This window comes from Indicator indicator, chromosome 15 (assembly GCF_027791375.1).
Source record: "Indicator indicator isolate 239-I01 chromosome 15, UM_Iind_1.1, whole genome shotgun sequence".
In the NCBI taxonomy this organism is placed as follows: domain Eukaryota; kingdom Metazoa; phylum Chordata; class Aves; order Piciformes; family Indicatoridae; genus Indicator; species Indicator indicator.
In genome coordinates, this window is record NC_072024.1 from 18,506,286 (window position 1) to 18,533,739 (window position 27,454).

The 27,454-nt window shown below is 57.0% G+C and overlaps 5 protein-coding genes across 5 annotated transcripts in view; 1 reads left to right on the forward strand and 4 right to left on the reverse strand.

The window, feature by feature from the left end:
• Positions 1-491: 491 nt before the first annotated feature.
• Positions 492-10,953, reverse strand: ZMYND10 (zinc finger MYND-type containing 10). The gene is made up of 12 exons (XM_054387285.1): positions 10,856-10,953; positions 10,112-10,220; positions 9,428-9,544; positions 8,294-8,347; positions 8,047-8,196; positions 5,823-5,911; positions 5,438-5,538; positions 4,064-4,236; positions 3,637-3,762; positions 1,606-1,727; positions 1,340-1,465; positions 492-686 (listed from the first exon to the last, which is right to left on the reverse strand). Exons 1-12 carry the CDS (start codon positions 10,951-10,953, stop codon positions 602-604), a joined length of 1,350 nt encoding a protein of 449 aa, XP_054243260.1. The 3' UTR covers positions 492-601.
• A 136-nt stretch (positions 10,954-11,089) lies between these two features.
• NPRL2 (NPR2 like, GATOR1 complex subunit) lies at positions 11,090-14,609 on the reverse strand. The gene is made up of 11 exons (XM_054387393.1): positions 14,522-14,609; positions 14,318-14,409; positions 13,830-13,998; positions 13,475-13,583; positions 13,052-13,188; positions 12,647-12,744; positions 12,518-12,554; positions 12,270-12,363; positions 12,071-12,188; positions 11,421-11,563; positions 11,090-11,175 (listed from the first exon to the last, which is right to left on the reverse strand). Exons 1-11 carry the CDS (start codon positions 14,591-14,593, stop codon positions 11,108-11,110), a joined length of 1,137 nt encoding a protein of 378 aa, XP_054243368.1. The 5' UTR covers positions 14,594-14,609; the 3' UTR covers positions 11,090-11,107.
• A 293-nt stretch (positions 14,610-14,902) lies between these two features.
• LOC128971774 (transmembrane reductase CYB561D2) lies at positions 14,903-16,274 on the forward strand. The gene is made up of 3 exons (XM_054387450.1): positions 14,903-15,029; positions 15,126-15,163; positions 15,418-16,274. The coding sequence occupies exons 1-3, from the start codon at positions 14,903-14,905 to the stop codon at positions 15,919-15,921; spliced, it is 669 nt and encodes a 222-aa protein (XP_054243425.1). The 3' UTR covers positions 15,922-16,274.
• A 1,553-nt stretch (positions 16,275-17,827) lies between these two features.
• Positions 17,828-20,035, reverse strand: TMEM115 (transmembrane protein 115). The gene is made up of 2 exons (XM_054387385.1): positions 19,182-20,035; positions 17,828-18,419 (listed from the first exon to the last, which is right to left on the reverse strand). Exons 1-2 carry the CDS (start codon positions 20,033-20,035, stop codon positions 18,212-18,214), a joined length of 1,062 nt encoding a protein of 353 aa, XP_054243360.1. The 3' UTR covers positions 17,828-18,211.
• A 2,880-nt stretch (positions 20,036-22,915) lies between these two features.
• CACNA2D2 (calcium voltage-gated channel auxiliary subunit alpha2delta 2) overlaps positions 22,916-27,454 on the reverse strand; it is a 203,283-nt gene continuing 198,744 nt past the window's right edge. The window contains exons 24-38 of the mRNA XM_054387545.1: positions 27,266-27,363; positions 26,963-27,053; positions 26,792-26,854; positions 26,567-26,670; positions 26,383-26,481; positions 26,185-26,279; positions 25,842-25,889; positions 25,365-25,436; positions 25,056-25,208; positions 24,881-24,933; positions 24,730-24,785; positions 24,502-24,625; positions 23,892-24,001; positions 23,587-23,675; positions 22,916-23,044 (exon numbers count right to left, since the gene is read on the reverse strand). Of these exons, the coding sequence (XP_054243520.1) occupies positions 22,916-23,044; positions 23,587-23,675; positions 23,892-24,001; positions 24,502-24,625; positions 24,730-24,785; positions 24,881-24,933; positions 25,056-25,208; positions 25,365-25,436; positions 25,842-25,889; positions 26,185-26,279; positions 26,383-26,481; positions 26,567-26,670; positions 26,792-26,854; positions 26,963-27,053; positions 27,266-27,363 (1,384 nt within the window). The remainder of the gene's footprint in view (positions 23,045-23,586; positions 23,676-23,891; positions 24,002-24,501; positions 24,626-24,729; positions 24,786-24,880; positions 24,934-25,055; positions 25,209-25,364; positions 25,437-25,841; positions 25,890-26,184; positions 26,280-26,382; positions 26,482-26,566; positions 26,671-26,791; positions 26,855-26,962; positions 27,054-27,265; positions 27,364-27,454) is intronic.

Consider the following 27,454-nt stretch of genomic DNA (forward strand, 5'->3'; position numbering starts at 1 on the left):
GTGGACAGGGGCCCAAGCCCTGGGTGCCAATGTTACATGAACTGAGATGGGTGGAGAAATGATCCCTGTGAGGTGGCAAATGACGAACACCCCAGAAATTCCCCTGTGCTCTCAGTGCAAGGTGCTCGTGCTAACCACATCCTCCACCTCCCCCTGCTGCCCTAACGATGGCAGCCAAAAGATTAGAGGCTGCATGGAGGCCTTTGAGCCCCTTTTCCCGCCCCCAGGCTCACGCACCTCGGCCACCGAGGGCTTGGCCCTTCTGGAAACCGCAATCTTTTTTCGGGTTCTTTGGGATTTCTATTCTTGCAGAGGGGAAAAATGGACATGCATCCCTCTCCATAGGGGCAAAGGGGAGGAGGAAGTGGTTTAACATCTTCAGCTAGGAGAAAAAAAAAGGAGCCAAGCAGCAGTAGGGTGCATAAGGAGGTCTATTAAAGAAGGCTGCAAGGAGGGGTGGTGTGAGATGCTGAGACCAGCCAGCACTGTCCGGGGCTGAGGTCAAGCAGAGGGGCCTTTTTTGGCTTCTCCTTTCCAGCTGCAAGCAGGGTGTTACCTCTGCCTTGCTGAGCCATGGGGCAGATGCTAGTCACTGTTTCCCTTACAGGCCATCCACACTCTTCAGTGCCCCAGCCATAAGGTTGCAGGCAGCCTTGTGCTTCTGCCAGTGCTGGACCTGGCATGCCCTGTGGAGGGGAAGGCTGATGCTCAGGGGCTCTGCCACAAAGCAGGGGACCTGCAGCTTGAGTGGGAACACAGTGGGGCCATGTCCGTTTCCAGGAAGAAAGCAGGGGGCAAGGACAAACCCCAGCACCACTCCTCCAGGCACTGGCATGGATGAGCATTAGCCCAACAGGGAGGTCAGCGTGGTCCCCAGTTCCAGAGGCTAAGACGGTTTAACGACAAATGTTGCCAGATGGTTCAGGACCAGAGGAGATTCAGTTTATCCCAGCTGCCACATCCCTGCCTGTCACCCACACCCACAGAGCCATGAGTGCTTTTCTTCCCACTAAGGTACAGGGGAGAGAGACTGTTACCACAGGAACCCTGTTTCGGCTGGTGGGGTGGGCAGAGGTAGCTCAGCACCTTGCAGCAGCAACATAGCACTCACCAGTACCCTCCCTACCAGTGTCCCACGTTATCTTCACCATAAGATTTGGACCAGTACATGGCAAGCAGAAAGCCAATGGTGCTGAGCAGCGGTGGGATCGCTGGCTTCCCTTGATCCTCTCCTAGCATCCTCTGGTGAGGTCTGTGGTGCTCTGGGGAGCAGGGGGCACTGCAGGGGCAGTGGCTGTAGGGGACTGTAGGGGACACAGGGGTGGCAGGGCTTCCTTACCGTGTGCAGTACCATTCATTCCGGCAGCGAGAGCACCGCTTGGCTGCCTCTGCACCACACACCCTGCAGTGAGGCTTGTCAAGGGCCAGAGCTTCCATCATGTCTAGGCTGTAGATCTGTGTCCACCTGTGGAAGGCAGAGGGGGGGATGAGGGTGCTCATAGGGAATGGCTAACAAGCAGCACGCTGTCTGTGCTGCACCCTGCCACCAAGAGCCCATGCTAATGGGAATGCTGGCTCCACTGTGTACATGTGCCAGGGCCTCACCTGTGTGCACGGAGCTTCAGCTCCTCCTCAGTGGGGCTGAAGACACACTTCACCTGGTGCTTGGCGATGGCCTCCCACTTCCCCGTGTTTTTCTTGATGATGTGGTCCCAGATGACAGGAACCTGGTGTGAGAGGCAGAGTGCTTGTAGCCCAATCAAATGCACTGCAGTGCAGGGAAACTGGGGGGAGAGGCATGGGAGAGAGGGCAAGGAGAAGCAGCACGTGCAGAGGTGCAAGGAGCAAGGGTGTTCTTTTGGCTACACAGAGGGGATGGATGCACTTGCCGAGTGTTCAGGCAAAACAAGAAAAAACCTTGGGGGTCTGGTTATGAGCCAGAACTCATCCCTGAGGCCTGGGGTTTCATTTTGGTGATACAGGGATCTCAGCATCCTGTGTGCCAGCAGTGCCATGAACCCTGTGCTCTGGAGCTGTTAGCCTGAGCAGATTTTTCCACTCATCACTTCCCCGAAGATGGGGAAGGGCTGGCCAGCACAAAAGGGAAAGCACCAGCCAAGAGCAGTTTGGGGAGTTCAGGCTCTGGAAGAGACCATGCTGCTTCAAACAGTGCTGCCTTCTCCAGCAGAGTAAAAATAGCTGGGCCTGGAAGGGGAGGAGGCTGCTATGGGAGCAGCCGAATGGAAAAAGGCATTTTCAAATCTTGGCCTGGTGACAGGCTGCAAGTTCAGTGCTTTCTGGGCAGAGGAGGGAGCCCATGTGTGTGCTTCCAGCTGGCTCCTCCTGCCCACCCACCAGACTCAGTCCCAGCCCTTGGCAAAGGCAGCAGCAGCCCTGCACAAAAGCAGAGCTACAGAGAAGGTCAGCAGCCTGAGTGAGGACTACATGAGGTCCCCAGAGTGGCAGCTGCCCATCCCTACCCTGCTGACATGCTGACAGCTGAGGCACATGGAGCAGATCCAAAACCACCTCCACCCTGCTGCCCTCCCCAGCCCAAATGGCTTGGCTTGTTGGGCTGCAAGCCTTCCCCAGTCCCAGCTCCTGGCATGGCCCATGACTGGCTCAGCCACAGCCAGCTTTGGCAAGGGCACATCACCGTTCTCCTGGGACTTGTGGCCAGCCACACTGGGAGCAGTGTGCTCCCCGTTTGCACAGCCCAAGCAGCCACTGCCCAACCTACTCATCTTCAGGAAGTGGTGTGGGAAGAGCCTCTGCTCTCTCAGCTCTTCTCAGCTGCCTCTTTGTAGATCTGCCCCAACACATAGTTTCTCCCCTCAGCTCACGAGAAGGCAGTAGAAACACTCTTCTCCAGAGATTACCACTGCATGGGTTAAAACCCCAAGAACCTCACACTGTTTGAAGACCCTCAGGGCCCAATGCCTAAGCTCCAAACATCAGCTGGGACCAGTTTGACTGCAGCCTCTATAAGTAGACTCTGGCAGCCCTCCATACACAGTGTACCAGGGCTGTAAAAGGGAACTCTTCCCTGGCGAGTTAGGAATTCAGCACAATGGGTACAAGCTGGAACACAATAGGTTCCACCTCAACATAAGGAGAAACTTCTTTATGGTGAGGGTGACACAGCACTGGAACAGGCTGCCCAGAGAGGTTGTGGAGTCTCCTCTGGAGACTTTCAAAACCCACGTGGATGTGTTCATGTGTGACCTGTCCTAGGTGATCCTGCTTTGGCAGGGGATTTGGACTGGATCCCCTCCAATCACTAACATTCTGTGATTCTGTGAAAAAAAACTCATAAACGTTAAACAAAGAGCTGGGGCTGTCTATGCCACATGCAGCCACTATCCCAGTGACTCAGTGCAGTATGGAGAGCTGTGCATAATGCAGCACTGATGCCTTCAGATGCAACTGTTTGGCCACTGTGGTAGCAGCACAAGGCTCCCATACCTTCCATGGACAACTCTGCTGGCAATAACAGAGTATCTGTGAAATGGGTGCTTGGTTGCTTTGCCAGGGCATTGTCTCTCCTGAGCTGAGCTGGGTGGGAGAAAAAGGGGTAGAGAGGTATCAGGCTTAAAGTAGAGTGTCTGGAGAGGTGAAGAAAGAGCCACAGGATACCTGCTCCAGGACAAGATCCTTTTTGGGGGGAGCTGGCTCAGTCACTGTGAGGTGGCTCAGAAATCTCTGTATCTCCACCAAGTTGGGCAGCTGGTCAATGAGGACTTCTGTCAGGAATGCACGGAGCTGTGGCCATGGAGGGGAAGAGAAGAGTGAATGGAGAGAGCTGAAGACCAGGGACCCACAGCAGGGGAAGCAGCATCACAAGAGCAGGCATCTGTGGGGCTTTGGCAGAACAACCCATGAGGGTCTCATGAGGTGCACTCGCTTTGCTCCTCCTGGCACAGTGACAGACCCTGCAGCTCTCCCACCACTGACTCCTAGGAGCCCATAGTGGGGATGAAGAGAGATGCCTGGAGGTGCCTAGCGCTGGCAAGGTCATGCTTTGTTCTGTAGAACCCATGGCCATCATAGTGTAGGGTCCTACCTTGAGGAGCTGGCTCTTGTTGAAGCCATCAAAGTGGTATTTGCGCTGACATTCGGGGTTGAGCAGGAGGTTGAGGAGGGCAAGCCACACCTGCCCATCGAGTTTGGTCATCTTCACCTGGTCTTCAGGGGGCACCACATGCCATGTGCCATTCTCAAACTTCTTGAACTTGCCTGAGGGACAGAAGAACATGCAACTCCAGGGAGAGGCAGTGCTCACTGAGGGAAGATTGCTCAGAAGTGGGGATGCTGGCCATGCCCACTGCCTCATTTCACCACAAGAAAGCCACACTGCTTCTGCCTGACTCACCTTCCCCACCCCTTCACTCAGCAGAGCAGTCTACTTGGCATTGAGACAATATATTAGAGAAAATAAAACTCATGTATTAAAATAGGGCTGTGGCAGGAACTGAAAAATCTATGAGATACCTCACACTGTACTTAGTCAGGAATGCAGAGCACAGATAGAGGGTGGGGGAGCCCATGCTGCAAGAACAGAGTGGCTGGAGAGGCATGTTTTGGTGTACCAGCACAGCTAATACCCGCTCTTCTGGAGTTTCTTCTTCCAGTTAAAGCCAGAAGCAGACAAACAAGCTCCAGGAGCTACTGTGCTGCTCTCCTGGATGGAGGATATAACCCTGCATCTCAACAGCCTGGAAATGCCTTTGCATTTCTGTTTCTTTCCAGTCTCTCCCTCAGGACCCTGGATCAAAGCTCCCTCTTGACACTGCAGGTGCATAGGCAGAGAGAAGGGAAGTGTTTCCTGGCCAGCAGAAGGAGGAAAGCTACCCCATCTTGCTGGGCTCCTCTCTTCAGGCACAGAGTCACGTGCTTCCCAGCATCTCTTCCTCCCCTGCCTGCGCTGTGACCCTCCTGGTGCAGGGCTGGGGAGAGGAAAGCAAGTTCCCACACCCCAGGCTGTGCCCCACCACTGCTCAGAGGCAGGCAAGGGTGAAGTGGGAGGCTTGCAGGGTGGCATGCCTGGCTGCAGAGCTGTGGGAGGCAGCTGTCCCAGAAAGGAGCAGAAAGGCTGAGACTGGCACTCTGGTCTTTCTGTGTCTAAGATAAGACTCTTCAGAGGAGAAGGTGGGACTGGCAGATGTGCTCTGCTCCTGTTCTGGCTGTGATCAGCTTGGAAGTGACGCTGCCCTGTGCAAAATGAGCTTTATGGAGCTCTGCTGGATCCCTGGCCCAGCTGTACTGCAGCTGCTTTTGAGCTGAACAGCTTCAGGCAGGGAGCACTTGTAAGGAGCAAGGACAGGACCTGGAGGGGAAAGTAGAGGGAGAGCAGCTTTCTGCAGAGGCTCCAACAGCAGACTTATCAGTGGATGCAGGTCCCAGCACACTGCCATGGTGCCCCAGGGCAAATCCATACCTGCTTCCCAGTAGCTCCAGGGGCAATGCTCCACCAGCTGGACAAGGAGGCAGGGTAGGTTGTGTGTGTTCAGCATCCGTGTCAGTGCGCTCAGGGGCAGGCTGGAGGTATGACAAAAAGGGTGAAATCGTGCTCACAGACAAATGCCAGAACAGATACAAATGCTCCCTGAGGCAACTGGGAGAGGCAGTAAAAAAAAAAAAAAAAAAAAAGATCTGGGTTCCCAAAAGTACCACAGAGCAGGGAGGAGTGCTGCTGTATTTGCCTCCCGGGGCACAGTGCTGCTGCAGGCACAGTTAGCTGCTGAAAGGGCACCTGCTGCAAACCCACAGGAATCTCAGCTGAGGAGCTTGGGCTCTGCCCACTGCTGCCCCTGGACGCCTACCTCTCCACCTGATCAGTGATGAACCGCAGCACAGACAGAGCTTTCAGGGAAATCTCAAACTCCATCTTGTCCGCTTGCTTTTGCAGCTCCTGTGGAGGGACAAGCACAGCCTCGGGATCTCAGGGCCCATTTCCCAGGAGTTACAAGAAGACAAGCTGTTGGCTGCCCATCTGTAACCACAGACTGGGGAGGAAACCAGAACCCTGCAAAACAAACTGTTTCGCATCTCGTCTGTGCCAGCACTGCCTGCTTGCCAGGGCAGCAACAGAAGTGCTTGCAGCCTGCTATTCCTCATCTCTCATCTCCCTACCCCAACAGGTCACGGGTAGCTACCAACAGCAGCACTCCTGCATGGGGACACTCTGTGAAAAAGGCCATTCCCAGACTATCTGGGGATTTCCCTCCTTTTCTGGGAAAACCTTGTAGCCTGCAGAGACCACAGAGCTCAGGTCTCTGCAGGGGGATGCTGTGCAGTTAGGCAAAGTATTGAGTGTAGAGACCTGTGAGGTTGACGAAGAGGGGAGCTGCATGATCAGCAGAGGAACCACAGGAGGAGGAGGAAGGAGAAACTTGGCCCTTGCACAGGGGTAATCCTACATCCACCTCTCCTGTATCTGCCTCTCCCCTCCAGCTTGTGTACAGCCAGCTAGGATATCTGCCTGTGCTTATCCCAGCACACAGCTACATCATGATTTCCAGCCACCTGACTTTCTTCCCCTCAGGGCAGCATGGACACCCCATTCACACCCCATGTGCTCAGGCTAATAGCCTGACCACCCTCTGACTCAGTCTCTTTCAAGACCATCAGGATGGTTAGGCTGAGAGGTGCCAAGTCCTTCTCCCTGGCCCAGGAAGAGCTTCTCCTCTCCAGTCCCAGATGCTCAGCAGCTCACATCTTTGTGTGCAGAGCACTGACCTCAACAGCTCGTATTTCTCTAAAGTGCTGCTGCAACAGTTCCCTTCCAAATTCCTGTGGTAAGAAACCCTGCACTCCCCATGCTGGTGCCCCACAAGCTACTAAGAAAGCCTTGTGGGTTCTTCCCCTCCCTCTCCAAACTCTCCCAGTAAGGCTGTTTTCCACAGCTCCTCCTATCCAAATCTCGTCTCGGCTACCTTCAGGCAGGGACTATCTTTTCCTGTGCTTCTGGGGGACAGCAGAACAGGTCCTGCTCCAGGGGTAACCACCATACACAGTCATAAAGGACAATGGGTTCCACAACACAGAAGAGAGCATGAACAGCTTTTTCATAGGGGTCATTGTATGCAGAGTCAAGGAGGGGTTGGAATGAATCAGAGGAAACCAGGCTCCTTGGCTGGAGAGCACTTTTTAGAATCCCTTTGGCTAGAAATGTAACTTTTTTCATTTCAGCCATTTCAAATCACTAACAGAGACATCCCTTCCCCTCCCCAGCTGGGAAAACATTTCCTGAAAACATCCCTATTGTGATCTCCACTTCCTCCCCTTTTCTGGAAGACCAGAGCATGTGCTCAGGCAACAAGCCAAAGGATGGAGGCGATGCAGAGAGGTGAGGCCAAGCTTGCAAGCTGTCTCTAACCCTGCTTCTTGGTGCACACACTTTAAAACTCAAGGTGCTGAGAAGCATCAGAAGCAAAGAGAGGTCCCACACTGGCAAGGTGTGCACAGCAGTCTGGGAACACCTGACTGGGATCAGCTCCAGGCTCACTGCTGGCTCAACCAGCAGAGAGAGGAGGCATTTCTTAGAGAGATGAGGAAGCTGGGGGGGGTGTCACATGAGACAATTTCGAGTCGTGTCGTACATCGATTTACAGAAGGGGCCCTCTTCAACACTACCTCCAGCTGGCTCCAGTGGCAGCCTGAACTAAGGTGGTTTCACAAGCTCCAGGGAGGCATACCCACAGAATTTTCAAGAGCAACAGCAAATGGCCAAAACCCCTCTGCTCAATACTTTGCCTAACTGCACAGCATCCCCCTGCAGAGCTCAGACCGTGTCCTGCAGGAAGCCTGAAAGTGGCACTGTCACGAGAGAGGATGGAAGCCCAGCTGTAGGATGGAAGGAGGTAGGTGCAGCCCCAGTCCAGCTGGGCTGCTGGCATGGACATGCACCAGCATCGAACACTCTTCAAGATGGGCAGAAGGTGCTAGGGATGTACCCAAGGGGGTTCTCCATGGGATGGCCTTCCCTGTGCCTCTTTAGGCTGACTACATCTGTATCCCCAATGAGCTATAGGAGTTGCTCCTCACCTGCATAGATGAAAGGCTAGCCAGATCCTCAGGATGAGGCTCCACTGGGTTGCTCTGTCTGTTGGTGCTCCGAGCTGCAAGCAAGGTCAGTTTTCGATGGCAATAATCAATTAAATCCAGAATGCTGTCCTCTGCTGACTCACAGACCTCCTTCACAACAAAAAGAGTTTCAGAGAGGGCCAGTTCCCACAGCTGTGCCTTTCCACTCCCACCCAGGGGCTTTTCAGGACTGAATAAAGCCTCTTACCTTGTGAAAAAAAACTGTCTCCAAGAGGTTAATGATGGAGGCTTCATGGTGCAGCTGTAGGGGAAAGTGGCAAGAGACAGGTAACAGAGGAGAAGTCACCAGCACTGAGGACACAGGCAAAAGGACAGAGAAAAGGGCTCTTATAGGAAGGTCTTTATGTAGTTGTGGCCAGATGCAAGTTGAAGAACCAAACACAAGTGCTGAAATCTTTAGAACAGCTCTGGTTCATGCAGTTCAGGGCAGTGTTTATGTTAATGTGCCTATGACACTGCCCCCAGCAGGGAGAGCTCCTCAGGGCTCTCTCTCAACACTACTGGGGCAGTACAACCATAGCCTTGGGCAAGCTGCAGTCTCTGGCACCATCAAGGAGTCACTGCCCCAGACAGGACAGAACCCTGCATGGCTAGTCTGCCCTCAGCCCTTGGTACTGGGGCAGACAGCCTTGTCCACAGTCTGGGAACCAGGATATAACTGCTTCATGGCAGTGCTGCAGACAAATGGCTGCCCAAGGTGGTCACTGCCTTGCCCCAGCAACTTGTTACTTTGGACTGAAAAGGGGATGAAACTTTCAAGCCTGGGGCAGATTTTCCCTTAGGTCAAGGGCTGCATTCTTCTGCAGGGGAGCCCATCTCCTGAGATCACTCCTTTGCCAAGAATGGCCCAAGGGACCACTACTTCCAGAAGCTTGGTAAGAAAAAGTTACGATTTTATTAACCCAAAGGCACATAACCTTGGAGACCCCTCTGATTAAAGATGACAAACAGTCCTGGGGTGTGGGGGCAAACATCCCAGTAGTGCTGCTGCTTGGGAGCGAGGGTAGCGTGATTCACCAGGAACTACAAGCTTGGAGTACAGCCATCCCTAGAGTGGCTTTTGCTGCATCCAGCAGCTCCTATGAGCCCCTTCACAGAGCTGAGCTCCCCTGGGAATGGGTCCCTGTCCCTCCTAGGGGCAAAGACATCAGCTTGTTGCTCGCAGCTCTAGGAAACCAGGCGCTTCACACTGTCCACCGCAGCTGCTCAGCCCAGTGAGATGCAAAACCGCAGCTCCGAGGTCTTCAGGGCAAGATTTGTTTTTAGGCATAGTGGTCCCCAAACAATTTCCAGCTGTGTGCCCAGTGCCCCCTCTACTCACCACCACGTAGATGGGGAAGGTGCTTCTTGGCTTGAAGTCCTCCAGCCGGCACAGCACGGGAAAGATCTTGTGCTTCCAGATCTCCACAGAGATCAGCTCCCCAATGAGAACAGGAATCTAGACAGGGAAAGGATGGGGGAAGTGAAGCCTTTCAAACCAGTGATATGGGGGGAATCAGTTTTATTGCAAGTGCTCAGCCACACAGACTTTAGAATCATTCCATGGAGGAAGGTAGCCTTGGGCATGCTTGCTTTATATTCACCCAGCTCAGAAATCAACAGTTCTTCACCAACAGATCAGCAGGCAGAGTAAGCTCCTGGGGTTGCAAAGGGGCAAGATGACCCTGAGGAGCTGGGCCGGTCCAAGGCATCACAGATTGTGGTGCAGCCCAGCACATTGTGGAACTGGGTCACCCCAGGAATAGGGCAGAGGAGAGGCAGGTGCATAAAAGAGACCAAAACAACCTTGAAGAGAGGAGCCACAGACCAGCAAGTAGAAATATCACAGCTTGACCTTTAATTAAAAAAAACCAACCCCAAATCTAAACCCTCAGTCAAACATCTTTGCCAGATATAACAGACTCTTCACCATTTTATTCAAAAATTGCACACTGTTTATGAGACAACCCCAGCTTGAGGCTAAAGGCCTGCCATAGGGATCATTACCACATCCAAGGAGGCTCACCTTGGTGTAGGTGACCAGCAGCTCAGTGAGGAGCTGCTCCTGACCCATGGAGGCACTCAGAATGGCGTGCATGTTGAGCTTCTCTACATACTCCTGCTGCTGAAGCCACCTGCAGTGCAGCCAGCAAAGACATCAGTGCCAGAGACCTCTGGTCAATAGCTGTGGGGCTCCACTGTCCTCCTGAAGAGGGTCCCTCATGGAGGGAAACCTGCTCCCAGCACCACCATCCCCAGGAAATGCCCAGGCCCTGCCAGGAATCCCCAAATCCCACACTATCCCCTGAACCTGTGCTCCCTAGGGCTGCAGCTTCGACCTGTGGCAGCCCCAATCTCACCGTCCTCCTGCCTGGCCCTAGCAGTACCCACCATGAGACACCCCAAAACTGGGAGTCCTTCTCATCCAACACCCCTACTCCCACAGGTCCTCCAGAGAGACCCCAGATCTGGGACCCTTCTTTCTCTCTCTCTCTCGCTGTTCTTCCAAGAAGACTGCACGACTGGGGCCCCGCCTCTACCCGACCCTGACTCTCTGAGACCACCTCTGTGCACTAGACCTTCCTGGAACCCCTCCTTAACCCCACCCAAGCTCTCTGGTGAGGCCGCATCCAGGTTCCCTTCACAGCCCCAACGGGGTCGCCTCAACCTTTTGACTCCTTTTTTGTGCTCCTCCTTTCCCAGACCCTCCAGGGCCGCACAGGAGCGGGGCCCTCTAGACCCCGTTCCCAGCACACGCGTCCCCCAGCACCCCTGTCCGCCGGTGTCCCGCAGCTCGGTGGCCTGCAGCGCCCGCACCAACGCCTCAACCTCGGCGGGCAGCAACGGCGCCACAGCGACAGCGGCCATGGCCGCGGCGACAACGTCGCTATAGCAACGGCAGGGTGACGCTTCCGCCCCCTGGTGGCGCGGAGGAGCGACCGCGGCCGGCGGGGCGCAACGAGGCCAGATACGGGGCAACGCGTTGGGGGACACACGGGCCCCGGTGCTGCCGGGTCCGCCGTCACTTCCAGCACACGATGATGTTGGGGTCGTTCTCCAGGCGCTCATCCAGCTCCTTGTAACTCATGCCTGGGAGGAGATGGTAGTGGGGTTAGCAGGGTGCCCGACAGTGGAGTTGGACACTAGCTGGGCATCCCAAGCCCTTCCCCTGGAGCATGGGCTTGGCAGCCCCAGCTCAGCACAGAACCTAGCCCAGAGTCCTGTGTCCCTGCAGTATGATGGCTTCCCAAGGGCTGAGGGAGACCATGAAACCAGTGCACAGCCCTTCACCTCTCCCCACCCCCAGACCTGCGAGGAGGAGCCTGGACCCTCACCAGTCTTGCAGCAGATCTCATCGTAGCTGTGGCAGCCTGTGTACAGCCGGGCTGGGTGACTTCGCTCATCCCGGCTGACCTTGATGGGATACTTCTGGAGCCGCCGGATAAGGCCCTTCATCAAACCAAACTGGATAAGCCTCCTGGGCACAAGAAGGGAAGGGACCACAATGCTCAGATGTCAAATGCACCAGCTCCTCCCATTCATTCTGGTTCCACCTTGGCACACCATTGTAGGGAAAGGGGCTGTCACAAGCCTTCACCCTTCATCGTCCCAACCTCATTTGTCTGTACTAATCCATCTTTGCCTTCCTAATCCAGTGCTCCTGAGGCTTCCCTCTCCTGCTTAAGCATTGCAACAGGCTGCCCAGAGAAGTGGTGGAGTCACCATTCCTGGAGGTATTAAAGACTTACAGATGTGGCACCTGAGGACATGGTTTAGTGGTGGACTTGGCAGTGATGTGTTAACAGCTGGATGTGACAATCTTAAAGGTCTTTTCCAACCTAAATGATTTTATGATTCTATGTTTCCTGTCCCACAGACCCAGGATTTGGGTACTTCCTCCTCCCTCCCTCTGGCTCAACTTGCCCTACTACCCCTGGTTTCACTATCACCCTCAAGGACTGAACAGGAGGGTGCTGGCTCTGACCTCTCGTCCACCCTCTGGAGCTGCAGGGTGTAGCGGGAGATGAGATCTCGTACTGTTGTGCCAGGGCTCAGGCCACAGTACAGCTGGAAGATATCCCGGAGGCTGGCTCGCTTGTGCCCTGCAGGGACAAGTCACCAGTCAGTTGCCCTCTTCCCCTGCCTCCACTGGCAGCTCAGTGTGAAGTGTGACACCATCATACCTTGTTTGGTGACATAAGACAGACACTCTTCCTGGAGACACTTGTCATCCACCAGGTCCTGGACCTTTGGTGTGGTGCAGTAGACATTGGAGTACTGGAGAACAAGGGAAAACCAGATCTGCTCAGACATGGTTCTGAGATCAGACCTGCCCTGCTCTGAGCCCTGTTGTCCCCCTACATGGCCACCCCAATAGCACAGCCACTGCCTGAATGCTGCTTGAGGCCCCACACTCCACAGCCTGACCCACCTGGAGTATGGAAACGAGAGTGACGACCCCGTAGTACCTGCAGATGGACAGGGAAAGGTGAGACTCCGTCTGCCAGCACACCCCCTGCCCCTGCTCCTGTGAGCTGCCGAGGCCCTTACACACACTCACAGCAGGTTTTGCACTGCAATGCGCACCAAGTTCAGCTCCACATCAGCTTCTGCGGAAATCTTCTGGACGTGCCGAAAGCCATCAATGTAAGGCAGGATCTAGAAGGGGAGGAAGCAAGAGCTAAGAGTAGAGAGAGAAGAGAGGCCAAAGGCATCACCCTGAAGCCCAAGAAACTTCCCTGTGCCTGGAAGCACAATGGGATGGGCAGGCTCCATCCTCAACAGCATTTTATCCATGTTTTGGGTTGAATGGATTACTCACGGATATGAGCACAAAGACAAGGGGAGCACCAAATTGTGCTCATTAACGTGGTGATCTCTGGGACAGCCCAACTCCCCTCTGCCCTCAGGCAGGCTGGAAACAGATCCCATTCAAAGCATGCTGCCCCTACTGAAGTACACAGACCTGCTGTGTGGTCAGATCCCACTGGGAGTGGAAGAAGTCATCCTTGTCTTGGGTGAAGACAGGGACATCATACTCCTGCACGATGGGGGGGTCCGGGCGCTGCTCAATCACCTTCAGGTGGATGGTGTTTGACTCATCTAGCCAGGTAAAGCAAAGAGCCCACAGAAACCTGTACTCCCTCAGGAGCTTGCAACTATCAGCCTCAGGACAGCACCATGCCACATGGAGAAGAGTGTTTGCATCCCACAACCCCATCCCTCCTGGCCCTTTGAGCCACCCAGCTCAGACATCCCCAGTTCCAAGTGTGGACAGGCAGGGAGTTGCCAGGAGCAGTGCAGGAAGAGCTGATCTGGATAGGGGCTGGCTCAGCTGCCTCCCAGTCCCACCCCTGCCCTCAGTGCTGTATTGGCATGGCTGCCGTACCTATGGGCAGAGTGCACTTTCCTTTGGCATTCAGCTCCTCCATCAGGATGGTCATGATGGGAACCAGCTTCTGTTTACTCTCCTCGTTTGAGATGAAGCCACTTTCCAGCTAAAGAGAGCAGAAAATCAAATCAGCTCCTCCCCACAGAGCTATTTACTGTAGGAACCACACATCTTGGATCCCATCCTCCTTTAAACTCGAAGCAATGTGCCAGCAGAGTACCCTCCTTGCTGTAAACCTGGTCCCTACCCCAGCAACACCCAATGACCCACAATGTGTACCAGGAGACTGGTGACTCTGTGGGGGGTGGATCTTGAGGCAGCCTGTTTCTGCTCACATTGGCTTGGGCCTCACCTCAAGGGTTGTAAGGTAGCCAGCCAGCTTCTTTACTATGGGCTCCAGTGCACAGGCCTTGGCTCTAGCATCGCACACAAAGCCCAGGTTGAAGAGCAGAGCGTTCCGGCTGTACTTCTTGTGCTCGATACACACAGGGCAGCCAATCAGCTTCTTCTCCATGGCTGTCCTGCAGAAGAGAAGCAGAACCTGCACCTATGCCCTCAGGGAGGCTTAAGCCCCGCACAAGGCTAGTTCCTGTGTGGCTCTGGAGAATGGGGTCTTCTCTGATGGAAACGCAATGCCTAATCCCCAAATGCTCAGACTACAAAACACAGTCTGCAACCCCCCTGCACAGGCTACTGCAGGCATCGAAACGATCCTGCTGACCACAGAGCCTCCCGTGAGCCCAGAACTGACAGATGCTACTGTTCCATCACCAAGCCATCCTCTCACCCTGGCAGAGCCTCCGCCCCCCCAGAAAAAGCCGGATAGCGGCGAACACTCACACGGTGATCAGCTTGTTCTGCAGCTCGGGCTTCGTGATGACATACACCTGGATGGTGTCGAAGAGCTCCCGAGAAATGAAGTCCTCTGGGACCTGCAGCGGCACAGAAGGCTCCGCTTCAGCCTGGCCCGGCTGCGGGACCCCGGCCCTGCCCCGTGACCCGCCCCCTCCACCCTGGTTTCACTGGCCGAGGCTCATCTCCCACCTGGTAGGTAATCTTGGGTCCGAGCGTGGGGTGGAACTCGCTGAAGAAGACGCACTCGATCCTGCCGCCCATGGCGATCCGAGGCAGAGCCGGGCTGTGCGGCGGGCCGGCAGGCACAGCAGAACAGAGCGGCGCGCACCGCCTGCACAACGGCCGTGCCAGCCACCGTAGCGCGGATCTTGAGGGCGACACGTCACACGGCCGCGCCGCTGGGGGCGGGCTTTCATCCTGAGCGACAGCGCTGCCCACCCATTCAACGGCGGCGCAGCGCGGGGGAAGTGGGCTCTAACGCGGACGGACAGCCCAGCTCGTCAAATCGGGGCCCGCGCTCCGGCCCCCTGGTCTCGGTCGCGGCGGTTCCCCCTCCATTCACCGGCCACCATGGCCCTTACGGCCGAGACTGAATCCCGTCTGTACCGCTCTCTGCGCGCCGCCGCCGGCGCCGCCGCTCATCTCGTGGCGCTTGGCTTCCCCACCGCTGTGGCTATGCTGGCACGGCCCGGATCCAGTGAGTGCCGGGGCGGGATCGGGACCGGAACCGGGGCTGGGGGGGGCTGGGCCTCTCTATCCTCAGCTCACCTCAGCGCCTACGCTTCCCTTGCAGGCCTCTTCTCCTGGCATCCGCTACTCATGACGCTCGCGGTAAGTCCCGCCGCCCCGGTTACCGGCCACTTTGCCGTGCTGCCCCTCTGTCACGGGTACCTCCCTCCCTCCATCAAGGAAGGGGCCTTGATGGCGGAGAGCGCCTGGCGTGAGGGTAGAGTCTCTCTGCGTTCCGTGGGTGGTGGGACGCTGAACCCTGGGCGACGTTGAACCACCGCCGCCGCCGGTCTAGCTCCCGGCCGTAGCGGTGAGGTGGGAGCAACCTATCACTCCTCCTTCCCTCTGTCTCCCAGTTCTCGTTCCTGATGACGGAAGCCCTGCTGATATTTTCTCCCGAGACCTCGCTGCTCCGCTCCTTCTCCCGCAAAGTCAAGGTGCGGGTGCACTGGGCCCTCCAGTTGCTTGCCCTCCTCTGTGCCCTCCTGGGGCTGGGCATCATCACCTACAACAAGCATCTGAATGGCAAGGCCCACTTCGTCACCTGGCATGGCCTGACGGGGCTGCTGACTGTGTTGTATGCTGCTGGGCAGTGCGGGGGGGGTGTGCTCCTGCTGTACCCCAAGCTGATGAAAAACTGGACACTGGCCAAGCTCAAGCTGTACCATGCGACCTCAGGGCTTGTGGGCTACCTGCTGGGCTGTGCCAGTCTGATGCTGGGCATGTGCTCCCTGTGGTTCACTACCTCAGTGACCAGCATCTCCTGGTACCTTGCCATGCTGTGTCCTGTTCTCACTAGCCTGGTTATCATGAACCAGGTGAGCAACGCTTACCTGTACCGCAAGCGGAGCCAGCACTGAGGGACTGGCGCAGATCCAAACTTCCCCTCTGCGAGCCAGTGAGGCCAGGGCTCCCCTGCTCACAGAGGGTTTCCTTGGAACTTGATTTCTACTCACTCATCTCTTGAATTTTGGATTGTCTGCAGCGTCAGCTATGGCAACAACATGCATGACACCAAGTGGGCAGGAGCTGCCCACTTCCTGCCTGCCTTAGTGGGAATGTTTCCCAGCACAGGTAAAGCTTCAGGTCCCTGCGGCAGCTTGGTGCTCAGTATTGGGAACCAGAAGGTTCACTCAGGATTCCTGCTCCTTTTCCCTTCCCAACCAAGGATGCTTTGGAGCAGGCAGGACAGGAGCTGTCATGTTCCTGGTGAGCAGAGCAGTGTGTTTCTGCTCACCTGGGAGGCTGCAGCAGGCACTGCACTGCCTCTCCTACCACAGAGGCAGCTTGGCCAGTGAAAAAAGAACAGGGTATAATTGTGGCTTCAGCTATGGGAGGGCTCAAGCAGGGTGGCTCACCCAACGCAGATGTTGTGGGACAGTGGAACATCTGTCCCCAAGGTGCAGCCCCATGCAGGGACCTGGGGGCTACGTAGGACTGGTACAGTCAACCCTGCCGAATGGCAACAGATCTGGCCACCCATTGCCACGCACAAATCCTTCCTGCAGCCAGGCCAGTGAAGCTTCAGCCTGGCAGGAGGTGATGGTTCACTTTACAAACCAAATTACTGAGCTGTGCTGCAAACCAGCAGCCTGTGAAGATTTTTGTCCCTCTGAGGGGCACAGGGAGCAGCAAGACTCAGGCACAGGCCTGAGGAACAAGCCCTGGAGCCAGCCTGAACAGCCCTGAGGAAGGCCAAAAAGAACCTCCTCACCTCTCGCCACCTCACAACAGCCTCCCTTCCAGCCCACCTGCCACTAGGGTAGCTGGGTGATGCAAGGCTCCATCTGCTGCAGTGGCTCCTTCTTGACATGAATCTTGCTCTCAGCAGGGCTGGAGAGTTTGGAGCAGCTCCCAAGCTGGGAAATTCCTCTGTATCCAGAGCTTTTACTCTATTAATAAAGATTTCAGGCAGCTACAGTGCAACAAGCCCTCTTTACTGCCTGGGGTATGGGGGGGGGGGGGGGCTTTTGGGTTTCAGACAGACATAACCCCCTGCTGATTTCCCCACCTCTGCTGGGAGCACCCAGGAAGAACACACCTTCCCAGGCTCCTGTGCAAGAGATCCCAGAGCCACTCTGGATCCACCCCACTGTCCTGCCTCTGCTCTGCTGCAGGAGCCAACTCTTTCAAAGAACTCTTTATTGATAACGAAATGTCTGGTTTTTTCCTGGTTGACAAAACCTTCTCATGTGGTCCTTTAAAAAAATAATCACAACATATCAACCCGCATCCTGGGCTGCCTGGGGTTTGGGAGCTGTGAGGAGGCTGCTGCAGGAAGCATCCTCTCCATCCAGAAAAAAAACCAAAAGCTCATCAATAAGAAGGGAAAGAGAAGGGGGAGCCCATATTCTACCCGCAGGAAAGAAAACTTGCTGCCAGAGGAAGCAGCAACAGCCTCACTGTAAAAATTAATTCCAGCTTCTAGTGTAAGCTGACAGATTAGCCAAGGAGTGTCCAAGGGCACTGGCTCCTGGCAGGGCTGGCATCAGGGGCAGGAGAGGGAGGAAAAGAGAACCACCCCGTGCACAAAACCCAGAGATGGTGGTGCTGGACCACTAACAAGAGAGGCTGGGTGGCCTCCTCTTGCCCAGCAGCCTACCCCCCCTTACTTGGAAAACCTCTCACCAGTCATGGTGAGCTCCTGCTGGGGCTGGGGGAGGCTGCCTATAGGAAAGGGATTCAGAAAAGAAACCTGCCAGCCTTCCCATTCCCTTGGTTAGGGACGAAACTACCTTCAAAAAGGAGGAGTAAGTGTTGAGCGCTCTGACTGACCCCTGGTGCAGAGGAGAAGCGAGGAAGCGCTGCTGACTGCTCCCACCTGGGCAAGTGCAGTGGCCTCGGGGTAGGGGTTAGGCCCATGTCCCCCTCCCAGAACAGCTGCCAGTGCTGACATCCACGGCCTGTCCTGCACGGAAGGGAGCAGCTCCAGGAACCCCTGTACTTTTGGTGGTGCCAACAGCATTGTCCTGGATGCCCAGTGCTGGCCATGGGCAGCAGTGAAGCACTGGAATGAGGTAGCCCCTTGCCTCTGCTGCAGGAGGAGTCCCTGCTCCCTGCCGAGGGTCCTGGCTGTGGGAGGGGACACGATGGGGGTTAGCAGCTCTCCAATGGAGACTGGGTGGGGAAGAGGGGTGGTGTGTTGGCCGGTCACAGTTGGGATGGGGCATCCTGGAAGGTGATGAGGTTGGACTCCTGGCTGGTGCCCTTCCCAGCAGTGCCAGGGTCAGCCAGCAGTGGGCTGTCAGCCTTTGCAACCACTACTGGTGCCTCCTCCTCGTCATCCTCCATGCTAGGCCAGGCTGACTGGTCCTCCACACGCTTCAGCCGCTCATTCAGGGCCTTCAGAGCCAGCTGCCTGTGGGGCAAGGGCAGACGTAGGTTAAACCTGGGTCCAATGCCAGAGCAGGGGTTAACAGCTCAACCCCACTGGGCGCTGTGCAAGTCTGTCCCTGGCTTCTTCCTGACAGGAGTGGCTGGATTCAGCAGCACTGGAGATCATCTGGAGTGCCTGGCACTGGCCTACAGAAACCCACCCATGCTCTCAAGACTACATGCACCAAGTTTTGTGCCACATGGTGTGCTCGGAGGCAGATGGTATATGGGCTGCTCTGGGAATGGGGCAAGAAAGGCATAAAACATGGAAAGGGAAAGCGGAGAGCCGATGCCTTGTCCAAACCTTCCTGCTGGGAGTCAGGAAGGCCAGTGCCAGGCATGGGAAGTCTGGGGCACAGGACTGATTCACTGCTTTTCCCTGCGCTAAAATGATGGGTGCAGGGCTGCCACAAGCAGGGCACTGGCATCTGCCTGGACAAGCGGGCATTTCCCTTCCTTCTGCAGGGACCTCTAACCTTACCTGCCATTTCCCTAAGATCTCCCCACTCCTACCCTGCACTTTACCACTGCTCCACATTTGGAAGAGCAGAACAATATCCTACTAACCACCCAAACCACTCCCCATGACCTCTGTGGCAAGGAGGGCAGCCCCCAGCAGAGTCCTTGGAGAAAGCCTCCCGTTAGCACCCTGTGCCCAAATCTCCCCCTCTTTCTCATTTGGATTTTCATTCTGAACCTCTCTGCCCATAGAAATGATGCCCAGTGGGAGCAGGGCTAGTGGTACCTTCTCCTCTCAGCATCCTGGGGGTCTGTCCCCGGCAGACTGATGGTGATGGATGACGGGGCGCCCACGTCGTAGCGTTTGACTGTCTTGCGGCAGACCTTCACCTTCACCAAGATGCTGTGCACAACGTTGGCCACCAGACCCACCACAGGCTGCAGGATCTCGGGGAAAAAAGTGGCGAATGCGAAATGGTCGGACATGTCTCCACGGCCTCTACTGTGCCGCTGGTAGAAACGGAGATAGACCCAACTGGAGAGGAGCCCAAAGCCGTATGAGGCCAGTACATTGCTCTCGACGAGGGCAGCAAGGCGCAGTAGAGACAGGAGAAGGAGCAGGAGCATAGGAACAGCCTTCATTCTGACTTGGGGCACCTTCAGAACGGTGCTGTCCCCCATCGTCTGCTTGAGAGCCACCAAGACTCCCCCGAGAAAGCCCAGCCCGCCGTGGATATGGACGGCGAACAGGTAGGGAAGGTGGAAGGAGGCCACGTAGGTGAGGAAGTAGGCAAGGGCCCCCAGGAGCCCCACCGAGACGTTCACCACCGCGAAGAAGACCAGCAGCTCCAGAGCTCCCCAGAGAGGCTCGAGCAGCCGCCCAGCCACCCCCAGAGTGGCCAGGCTGGCCGCCAGGCCCCAGGCCCGCTCCTCCACCAGTCCGTGCGTCAGCAGCGTCCACACCCAGAAGTTTGGGGGCAGGAGATACCCGGGGGTCACCCCCAGGCCGTAGGCCGTGTCCAGACCGAAGGAGAGCAGGTAGAGCAGGAGGACGGCGGCGCTCAGCGACTTCACCACCACGCTCGTGCCGGCCAGCGCCGCCAGGAAGTGCTGCCGGGCCACCGGCAGGTACCGCCGCATCTTCGGCCCCCACCGGCAGAACGGGTCTGTCCCAGCGCCCGCCCGCCGGGGCCGCCTCCCCCGGGCCGGGCCCCGCTCTGCCCCTGACTAGGCCCCAGCTCCTCCAACAGCCGCCGCAGGCCAGGCCGGGCGCGGACAAACAGCAGCTGTGCGCATGCGCCGCGCAGAGCGAGGCCGGGCCTGGCGCTGCGGGTGGCGGGGCTGGAGGCCGCTCGCGGGGCACCCTGGGACATGGAGTCCGGCCGCGGGGCTCCCTGGGACATGGAGTCCGGCCGCGGCGGGGAGGGGCACGGACGTGGGTGGGATCGGAACGAAACACAGACACGGGGGAACCTGGGGAGAGACATAGCGGGACACAAGCGTAGGAGAGGGATGGGGGAACTCAGTTAGGGGGACAGGCATGGGGAAATGGACTGGGGGTTGGGACACAAACCTTGTGTGGGTTTACACAGACACCGGCCGAGCATGGGGGCACTCGGCGACACGGGCCGCACAGGACAGGGGGACAGGGATGCGAAGACACAGACTCAAACGGACACAAGCAGAAAGTGGTGGGGTGACACAGGGGACATGGGGATGTGAGCAAAGGGGGGCACATGGGGAGGTGGAATCTTGAAGGGACTGCATTGCGGGGCCGAGCCCCGCCTACCCCACGGCCTATGCAGACTGTGGGTGTCCTTGAACCTGTACCCCAGCCCGTGCCACATCCTGCCTACGTCCGTCCTCACGGCCTTTCAGCAGAGGCGCAGGCAGACATGCGGGCAGCAGCCCCGCTGGCAGGAGCACCCTTGCCCGCCTCCTCCCTGTGCTGTCCCCTCCCCCCGGCTCTGCCCACATACCCGGGCAATGACGCAGCCACTGCCTGTGAAGTGAAAATATGAACATTATTTAATAACTGAGTCTCTGTAATAAACCATTTGAAAATATTTTACAAGGAGTCACACGCACAATATCTTACAAATTGTCTTTTTGTTGGATTTTTAAGTTTTCCAACTCTTCTGTACAAAAAAAAAAATCAACCAACAAACAAAAAAGGCACCCAAACAAAGCAACAACAACCAAAAAACAAAACAAAAAAAACCACCCTAAAATAAAGAAAATCAATTAAAAACCCAACACCTTTGCATGAGCAGAGAGAAGCTTTCAGGTGGGAACAGGGCAGGACATGACCCTGGTGGGATGGCCCAGGGCCGTGCTGCCCCTTTGTCTCATTGTTTTTAACTTAAAATAGACTATATATGTATATATTTATAGGTATGTATAGTGGTGATTTTCTGGCAGAGCACCTAACTAGACTACAGAAGTACACACACTCCCGGTAACACAGAGCCATCTGTTCAAACACGGTCCCAGAGACAGTAACCGAACACACACTGAAAAAGCTACAAGCAGAATGACCATTAATTAACCCCAGCACTAATTAGCGCCTGGTGCCCTCCTCAGTCCCCCCCGGTGTGGTTGTGCTGAGGGGGCTCCCCTGGGTCCAGTTGATAGGGTGGCTCTAAGCAGGGTCCCCCTAGGGGATGAGGGTCCCCAGGGCTGCCTGACTGGGCAGGGTCTCCTGGCACTGCTGGGAACAGTGAGGGACATGGGTGGGGTGGGTAGGGCCACCCCTGCACCCTGCACCACAGCACTCTAGGATGTCACGGTTGGGCACCCTGCACCCTGTGCTGTGCCACTCCAGCCCCGCAGCATCTCTCCTGGCTGTGGTGGTGGGGTACAGTGGTGTTCCAGGGCTGATCAGTCCCTATGTCCACCTCAGCACCCACTGTTTTGGTGGGAGGGATGACACCCCCACCTGAGCGCCCTGGTGTGAGTCCCAGCACCTTGGGGTGCCCCAATACAGGGCCACCTCCCACCTCCCAGCACTGAGTGCCCCCAGCCAGGACCTTGGCAGCATCCCAGCTGTGAGCTTCCCTTCCTGTGTCCTGCCAGCAGCCCCCATGATGGTGCCCCAAGGGATGGGCCTGAAGGCGTGGCACATCCCTTCTGGGGACATGTGGCACCACATGCTCCATTTCCCACTGGGAGCACATCCCACTGTGGGGCACATGGCACAACCTGCTTGAGGGCATATGGCATGTTGCCCTTGGGGACAAGCAGCATGTTCCCCAGGCCAGCATGATTTCTTTGGCAGGGCTGCCAGGGCGAGTGTGGCTGGAGGTGCTGGGGTGGGCAGGATTTCACAGTGATCTGCATAACAGAAAAGAAACAAAATACATTTTTTTTCCCTCTTCTCTTTTTCACCCCAGTAGCTGTGCCCAAGAATGCAGTAGAGCAGCTGAGCCCAAAGCAGGGACCAGGCCTCCATCTTGCCCTGGTGAAGGCCACAGCTGGCTGCTCTCTGCCCCTGCCCCGAGCCTGCAGGAATGCTAGAGCTGCCCTGCATGCCCAGGGGCCTGGAACCTGCTGGAAAAAATAATATTGACCCGCACAGTCAAGTCAAGTCCTTTTTTCTTTTTCTTTTTTTTCCACCCCCCGCCCACCTCTTTTTTTTTTCCCATGTGTCCTCATTGCTGACAATAAACACCACTGGTCTCCAGGCGAAGAAAATGTCAGAAACTCGATGTAGAAAGATCTGCTTTAAAATCTTCAGGCTAAAAAAATAGGCGAGGTGGACAGGGTGTCGCGGGCAGAGGGTGCCAGTGCCACTTTCCAAGTCCGAGAAGCCAGGAGGGCATGACTTGGTCCCTGCTCTGCCAGGGAGCCCCTGCCTGCGCCCCAACTCTTCTTTGGCTGAGGCCAGCAGGGAGCACAGGGCAGCATTGCAGGGGTCCCCAAGGCAGTGAAGGGGACATTGCTCCTGCTCCACTGAGCCAAGGAGGGGGATGGAGATGGAGCTCGAAAGAAAAGAGAGCTGGTGGGGGTGGCTGGGGGTTGCTAAAGGCAGGCGGCCGGGGGGAGCGGGTGCTGGCTGGTGCTGGAGTAAAGGAGCAGCAGCTGCAGGGAGAGCAGGACCCCCAGGGAGGGGGCGAAGGATGCCCCTCGGCCGCAGTCTGAGGTATCTTCCTGGAGGGTCAAAGGGAAAGGGGCTGTAGGGTACTTCCCATGGTGGCTTCACACCCCAAGGACACCTGCCACTCTCCTGCAGTTCTGCTATGCTCTCCTGCCCCAGGACTCCCATGGCTCCACTCTCCTGGAGGCATCCCATGCTGCTGTTCCCCTGGGGACCCCCATGGCCCCACTTCCTCCTCAGAAGGACATCTTGAGCATTGCAATCCCAAGGACTCCCCCCATGGCTCTGATCTCTCCAGGGGGCACCCCAAGGCTCCCACCTGCCACGGTCCCTCTATGGCTTTACCCAACAGGAGGATACCCCATGGCACTGCTTCCCCAGGGTTCCTCCACAGCTCCACACTCCCCCTCAGGGGGAATCCACTGCTCCCATTTCCCCCAGGGGTACATTCCATAGCTCTGCTCCCCTGGGGACACCCCTGGCTCTGCTCTCCCCACCCAGAGGGCATCTACTGCCCCAATTCCTTCCGCTGGGGACCCCTCCTGGGGCTATTCTCATCCCTGCACCCCCACATCCCATCCCCCACCCCACGTACTGTTGCATTGTAGTCAAAGCAGATGTGGGGGCCTTTCCGGTAGCGGGGCCTGTCCACCAGCTCACATTGGTTGGGGTCCCTCGGGGGGGCTTCAAAGGTCAAGGAAACCACCAGGCACAGGGTGGTGGGAGCATGTGGGGTGCCTCATGGCCACCCCAAGCCCCTCCACCTACGAGTCAGCTCTTCCCACCTCCAGCTGACCCTGCAACTCCCAGCCCCCCTGCCCAGCTCTGCAGCATCCACCTCTCCCCCAACCCCTCCACCACCACGTCCCTGCGGGATGCTGCTCAGCCTCCAAAGGATACCTCTTACCTCCGCTTGCAGCAGCTTGATGGACTCGCACTGGCTGCAGAGGGGCTTGTCAGCCACCACGAAAAGCAGGTTGGTGTTGGCCAGCCTCTGTGCGTGGAAGAGCCTGGGGGCGTGACAGCAGCGTGGACCCCAATTACCCTGCATCCTGATCCTGATCCCAGTCCTTGGTACCAGCCTTACTGGCAGGTGGCTCAGGGGAAGCTGAGTCAGTGGTGGGATGTCCCCACCTCCACCTCCACCTCCACCTCCACCTCCATCTCCATCTCCACTTCCACCTCCATCTCTATCATCTCCATTATCTCCATCCCTGTTCCAGTCCCCATGCCCATCTCCATCCCCATGCATAGGGGCTTGCCCAGGTAAATGGCACTGATGGGCTTGCAGGACGCAATCCCACTTGGAGAAGCCCTTGGAACGTCAGTGTCCCCTTACAGCCCATGGGGATGCTAACATTGCACTCTGTTTCCCTGTCTGGGTACCACAGTCCCCTCATGAGCACTGCACAGCATTTTTCAATACCCCCATGCAGATGGCTGCACAGGGGTTCTGGCAAAGGGTGTCCCCAAGCCTGCCAGGGTGATGGAATGGCAGGGCCAGACCCACCTGGAGCAGTTGCCGCAGTCAATGATGGCGTTGTAGGTGGAATTGACAGTGCTGAAGTAGTACTGCGTCTGCTTCATGATGCAGCTCGTCTCTCTGGCCTCCATGCTGTCCCCTGCCACCTCCTCTGTGCCAGCACAGTGCCATGGGCCAGGGGCGATGCATCCCTGGCCACATGCCCCCACCAAGTCTTCTGCCAGCTCCCCACCCTGGGGCTCCCCAAGGACTCACCTGTCTGGAACCAGCTGCTGTAGGTGAGGCCATACAGGAACTGCTGGAAGAGGGACCTGGGGAAAGGCAGTGCATCCATGACAGCTGTCCCAGGCCTGGGGACATGCTGTGGCACTCCCCAGTGGAAACAGCCTCCGAGGAGGGGACTCACCAGGCTGCAGCCGAAGTCCACCAGGCAAGGTTCAGGAGATCAGCCACGGTGGGCTGTGGGCAAAGAGGGGGGCAGTGAGCCAGTAGGTCCCCACGCAGGGCACTGAGGACCCACACACCTGCTTGTCCCCGTGCTCCCAGAGTGCCTGGTGGTCACCACCCCCATGGGTGCTCACCACGAAGACGCCACGGGGCGCAGCGCCTGTGTTGCTCTGGGCCTCGGGGGCACAGACAGACTGGAAGTCGTAGGACTCTTTGCGTGTGTAGAAGGAGTTGTTATAGAGGGCAGACATCAGGTTGGCGTCCACCTCGCTGAAGAACTTGCCCACCTGGGATGGGAACACTGAATCTGGACCCAAATTCCACCTCACTGTGGGTGTCCTCTGCTGGGGACTTGAGCAGGGCTGTGTTGACACCAGCTCAAAGGTCTCATCTCCCCACTGGCATCCCACACACAGGAGGGCTGCTATGTTGGCACTGCTCACCTGGTACCAATGGTCCTCCTGGTTGGAGAGCACCAGAAAGCCCCCATCATCGATGAGGACACAGATGAGGTCCTGGGAAGGGAGGGAAGTGTCACTCATCCCCAGCCATGCCCAGAGAAAACAGGACAGGCAGGGTTGGAGCATGACAGGCAGTCAGGCAGGGAGGTCAGTGCCTTGTCCTCAAGTTCGAGGGCTGTTCAGGAGCATTTTGCTGCTGTGAACACTTGTGCTGGGTGCAGCTGGCAGGAACCATCACCCGCCCTGGGGTGTTTCACAGTCCCCTCAGTGGGGCTCTGCAGTCCAGGGCACAACCCCTGGGGCTTTCGCCCTGCGAGAGGGAGCAGGGGATGGCTGACCTCTGGTAGGGGCAGGGGGCCAGGTGGCTGCACTCACTCAGACAGCACAGGCAGGGTGGGCTACGGATAGGGAGCCCTCCCAGCCATCTGCCTGCGGTCCCCATCCCTGCCCTCCACCCACCTTGTTATTGGCCTCACAGTCCATCTCGCAGCTGGTGGAGGGGTCACACTGTCAACCAAAACCAAGTCAGAGGAACAGGTTAGCAAGGCCATCATCCCTTCCAGAACTGTCCTCCAGGACAGGAGGGAACATACAGGGTGGTGTCCCCAAGGGGTGGGGATAGATGCCCCCTGATAGAACAGCGTGAGGGGCAGGCCTGTGTGGGAGGTACAAGCCCAGTGGGACCACAGGCACCACACTGCGTAGTGCTCCCCAGCTACTTCCTCAGCAAATAGGGCTCCCTCCCCATCCCTGTCCCTGTCCCCATACTATGCCAGCACCATGGGAGCCCTGAGACACGTACCCGTCGGGTGCCCAGCTGGTCACGGTCCGTCCGGTTGCTTGCCAGCACTTTGAACTTCTCAGCCCAGGCCTCCAGGTCTAGCTTCACCCCCACCACTGGGGCAAAGGGGAGATAAGGTAAACTTCAGTCTGTGAGGAACAACAGGGTCCCCCTTGAGCCTGGTGACACCAGGGCACCAAGCTGTTGTTCCTTGCCTACCTGCCGGCTTCAGTGTCTTGCCCCCGATGCTGAGCTCCACAGCGGTGCTCACCAGGATCCCGATGGTGTTGTTCTCCAGGTCCAGTGCCTGGTAGCTGGCTGCAGAGGGCAGGAGTGGCATCAGGGGACACGTGGAGCCAGTGTCAGCCTGTGCCACCCCCTGACACCCTGAGCTAGCACTCACTGTCCCTGTAAGGCGGCTTGAAGATGTAGCCCTTGTTGTCCAGGCTCCTCCGATAGAAGCTGGCATTAAAGGGCTCTGGTTCCTCCTCCCAGTCATCTGCAGCCCTGGGGGAGAGCAGCCATGGTCATGACTGTTACTGGACTCTGGTCCCACCCGAGATGGCCCCGTGGGAGTAGGCATGTCACCAGTGGGGGCCAGACATGCACACACCAGCCAGCCACTCACTTGTTAGGGAACACGCGGGTGATGCCGCCGTCGGTGGCTGCAAAGACAGCCAAGAGGCTGTACCTGCAAGGAGAGAAGCCTGCCATCAGCTGAGTTTTGTTCTGCTCCCATCCCTGTCCCCATAGCCTGTCCTAATGTCCCTGTGTCCTCAGCCACCTCGTCTCCACCTACGTGTTGAGGTCTTGGTCCTTCCAGACTCGCTCTACCAGCTGCTGAGTGATGCCTGTGTCCAGGATCAGGTTGTGAAGGAGGAAGTTGTCACCTTGGGAGGAAGATGCAGAGGAGGAGGAGGAGGTGAGGGCTGGCCCTGCTGGGGGACACTTGTGCTCCCCCTGCCCTGCCTCTGAGCACACTCTGTGGTGGCTTCCAGGACCCCAACCCCAGCACTTCCCCTCCTGCCCTCATCTCTCCCCATCCCCTCATGCCCCCAAACCCTGCTGCCAGCCCCCTCCCCAGTCGTTCCCAGCTACTCACACTGCTTGGAGTCTGGGGTCACTTTTTCCATGAGGGCAATAAAGTTTTCCAGGAACTCGGTGTTGTTATCCGACAAGTCGAGGTCTTTGCAATACTCTCTGGGATTTGGGGGACAAGGTTTGTCGTTCGCGAGGATGGAAAAGGCAAGGTCAGTTCTCCCCCAGGGATGGAGGGGAAGGTGCTGGCCGT

Excerpts from the sequence above, each read along its gene's own strand:
- TMEM115 (XM_054387385.1), bottom strand. The coding sequence starts at position 20,035 with ATGCGGCGGTACCTGCCGGTGGCCCGGCAGCACTTCCTGGCGGCGCTG. Across the intron at positions 18,420-19,181 it reads CAGGATGCTGAGAGGAGAAG|GCAGCTGGCTCTGAAGGCCC; the intron begins GTACCACTAGCC and ends CTTGCCCCACAG.
- NPRL2 (XM_054387393.1), bottom strand. The coding sequence starts at position 14,593 with ATGGGCGGCAGGATCGAGTGCGTCTTCTTCAGCGAGTTCCACCCCACG. Across the intron at positions 12,364-12,517 it reads CTCTCGTTTCCATACTCCAG|TACTCCAATGTCTACTGCAC; the intron begins GTGGGTCAGGCT and ends CTTGTTCTCCAG. Across the intron at positions 11,564-12,070 it reads CTCCAGAGGGTGGACGAGAG|GAGGCTTATCCAGTTTGGTT; the intron begins GTCAGAGCCAGC and ends TCTTGTGCCCAG.
- LOC128971774 (XM_054387450.1), top strand. The coding sequence starts at position 14,903 with ATGGCCCTTACGGCCGAGACTGAATCCCGTCTGTACCGCTCTCTGCGC. Across the intron at positions 15,030-15,125 it reads GCTGGCACGGCCCGGATCCA|GCCTCTTCTCCTGGCATCCG; the intron begins GTGAGTGCCGGG and ends CTTCCCTTGCAG. Across the intron at positions 15,164-15,417 it reads CGCTACTCATGACGCTCGCG|TTCTCGTTCCTGATGACGGA; the intron begins GTAAGTCCCGCC and ends TCTGTCTCCCAG.
- ZMYND10 (XM_054387285.1), bottom strand. The coding sequence starts at position 10,953 with ATGGCCGCTGTCGCTGTGGCGCCGTTGCTGCCCGCCGAGGTTGAGGCG. Across the intron at positions 8,197-8,293 it reads AGACAGTTTTTTTTCACAAG|GAGGTCTGTGAGTCAGCAGA; the intron begins GTAAGAGGCTTT and ends TTTGTTGTGAAG. Across the intron at positions 1,728-3,636 it reads AGGATCTTGTCCTGGAGCAG|GTTCCTGTCATCTGGGACCA; the intron begins GTATCCTGTGGC and ends CTCTCACACCAG.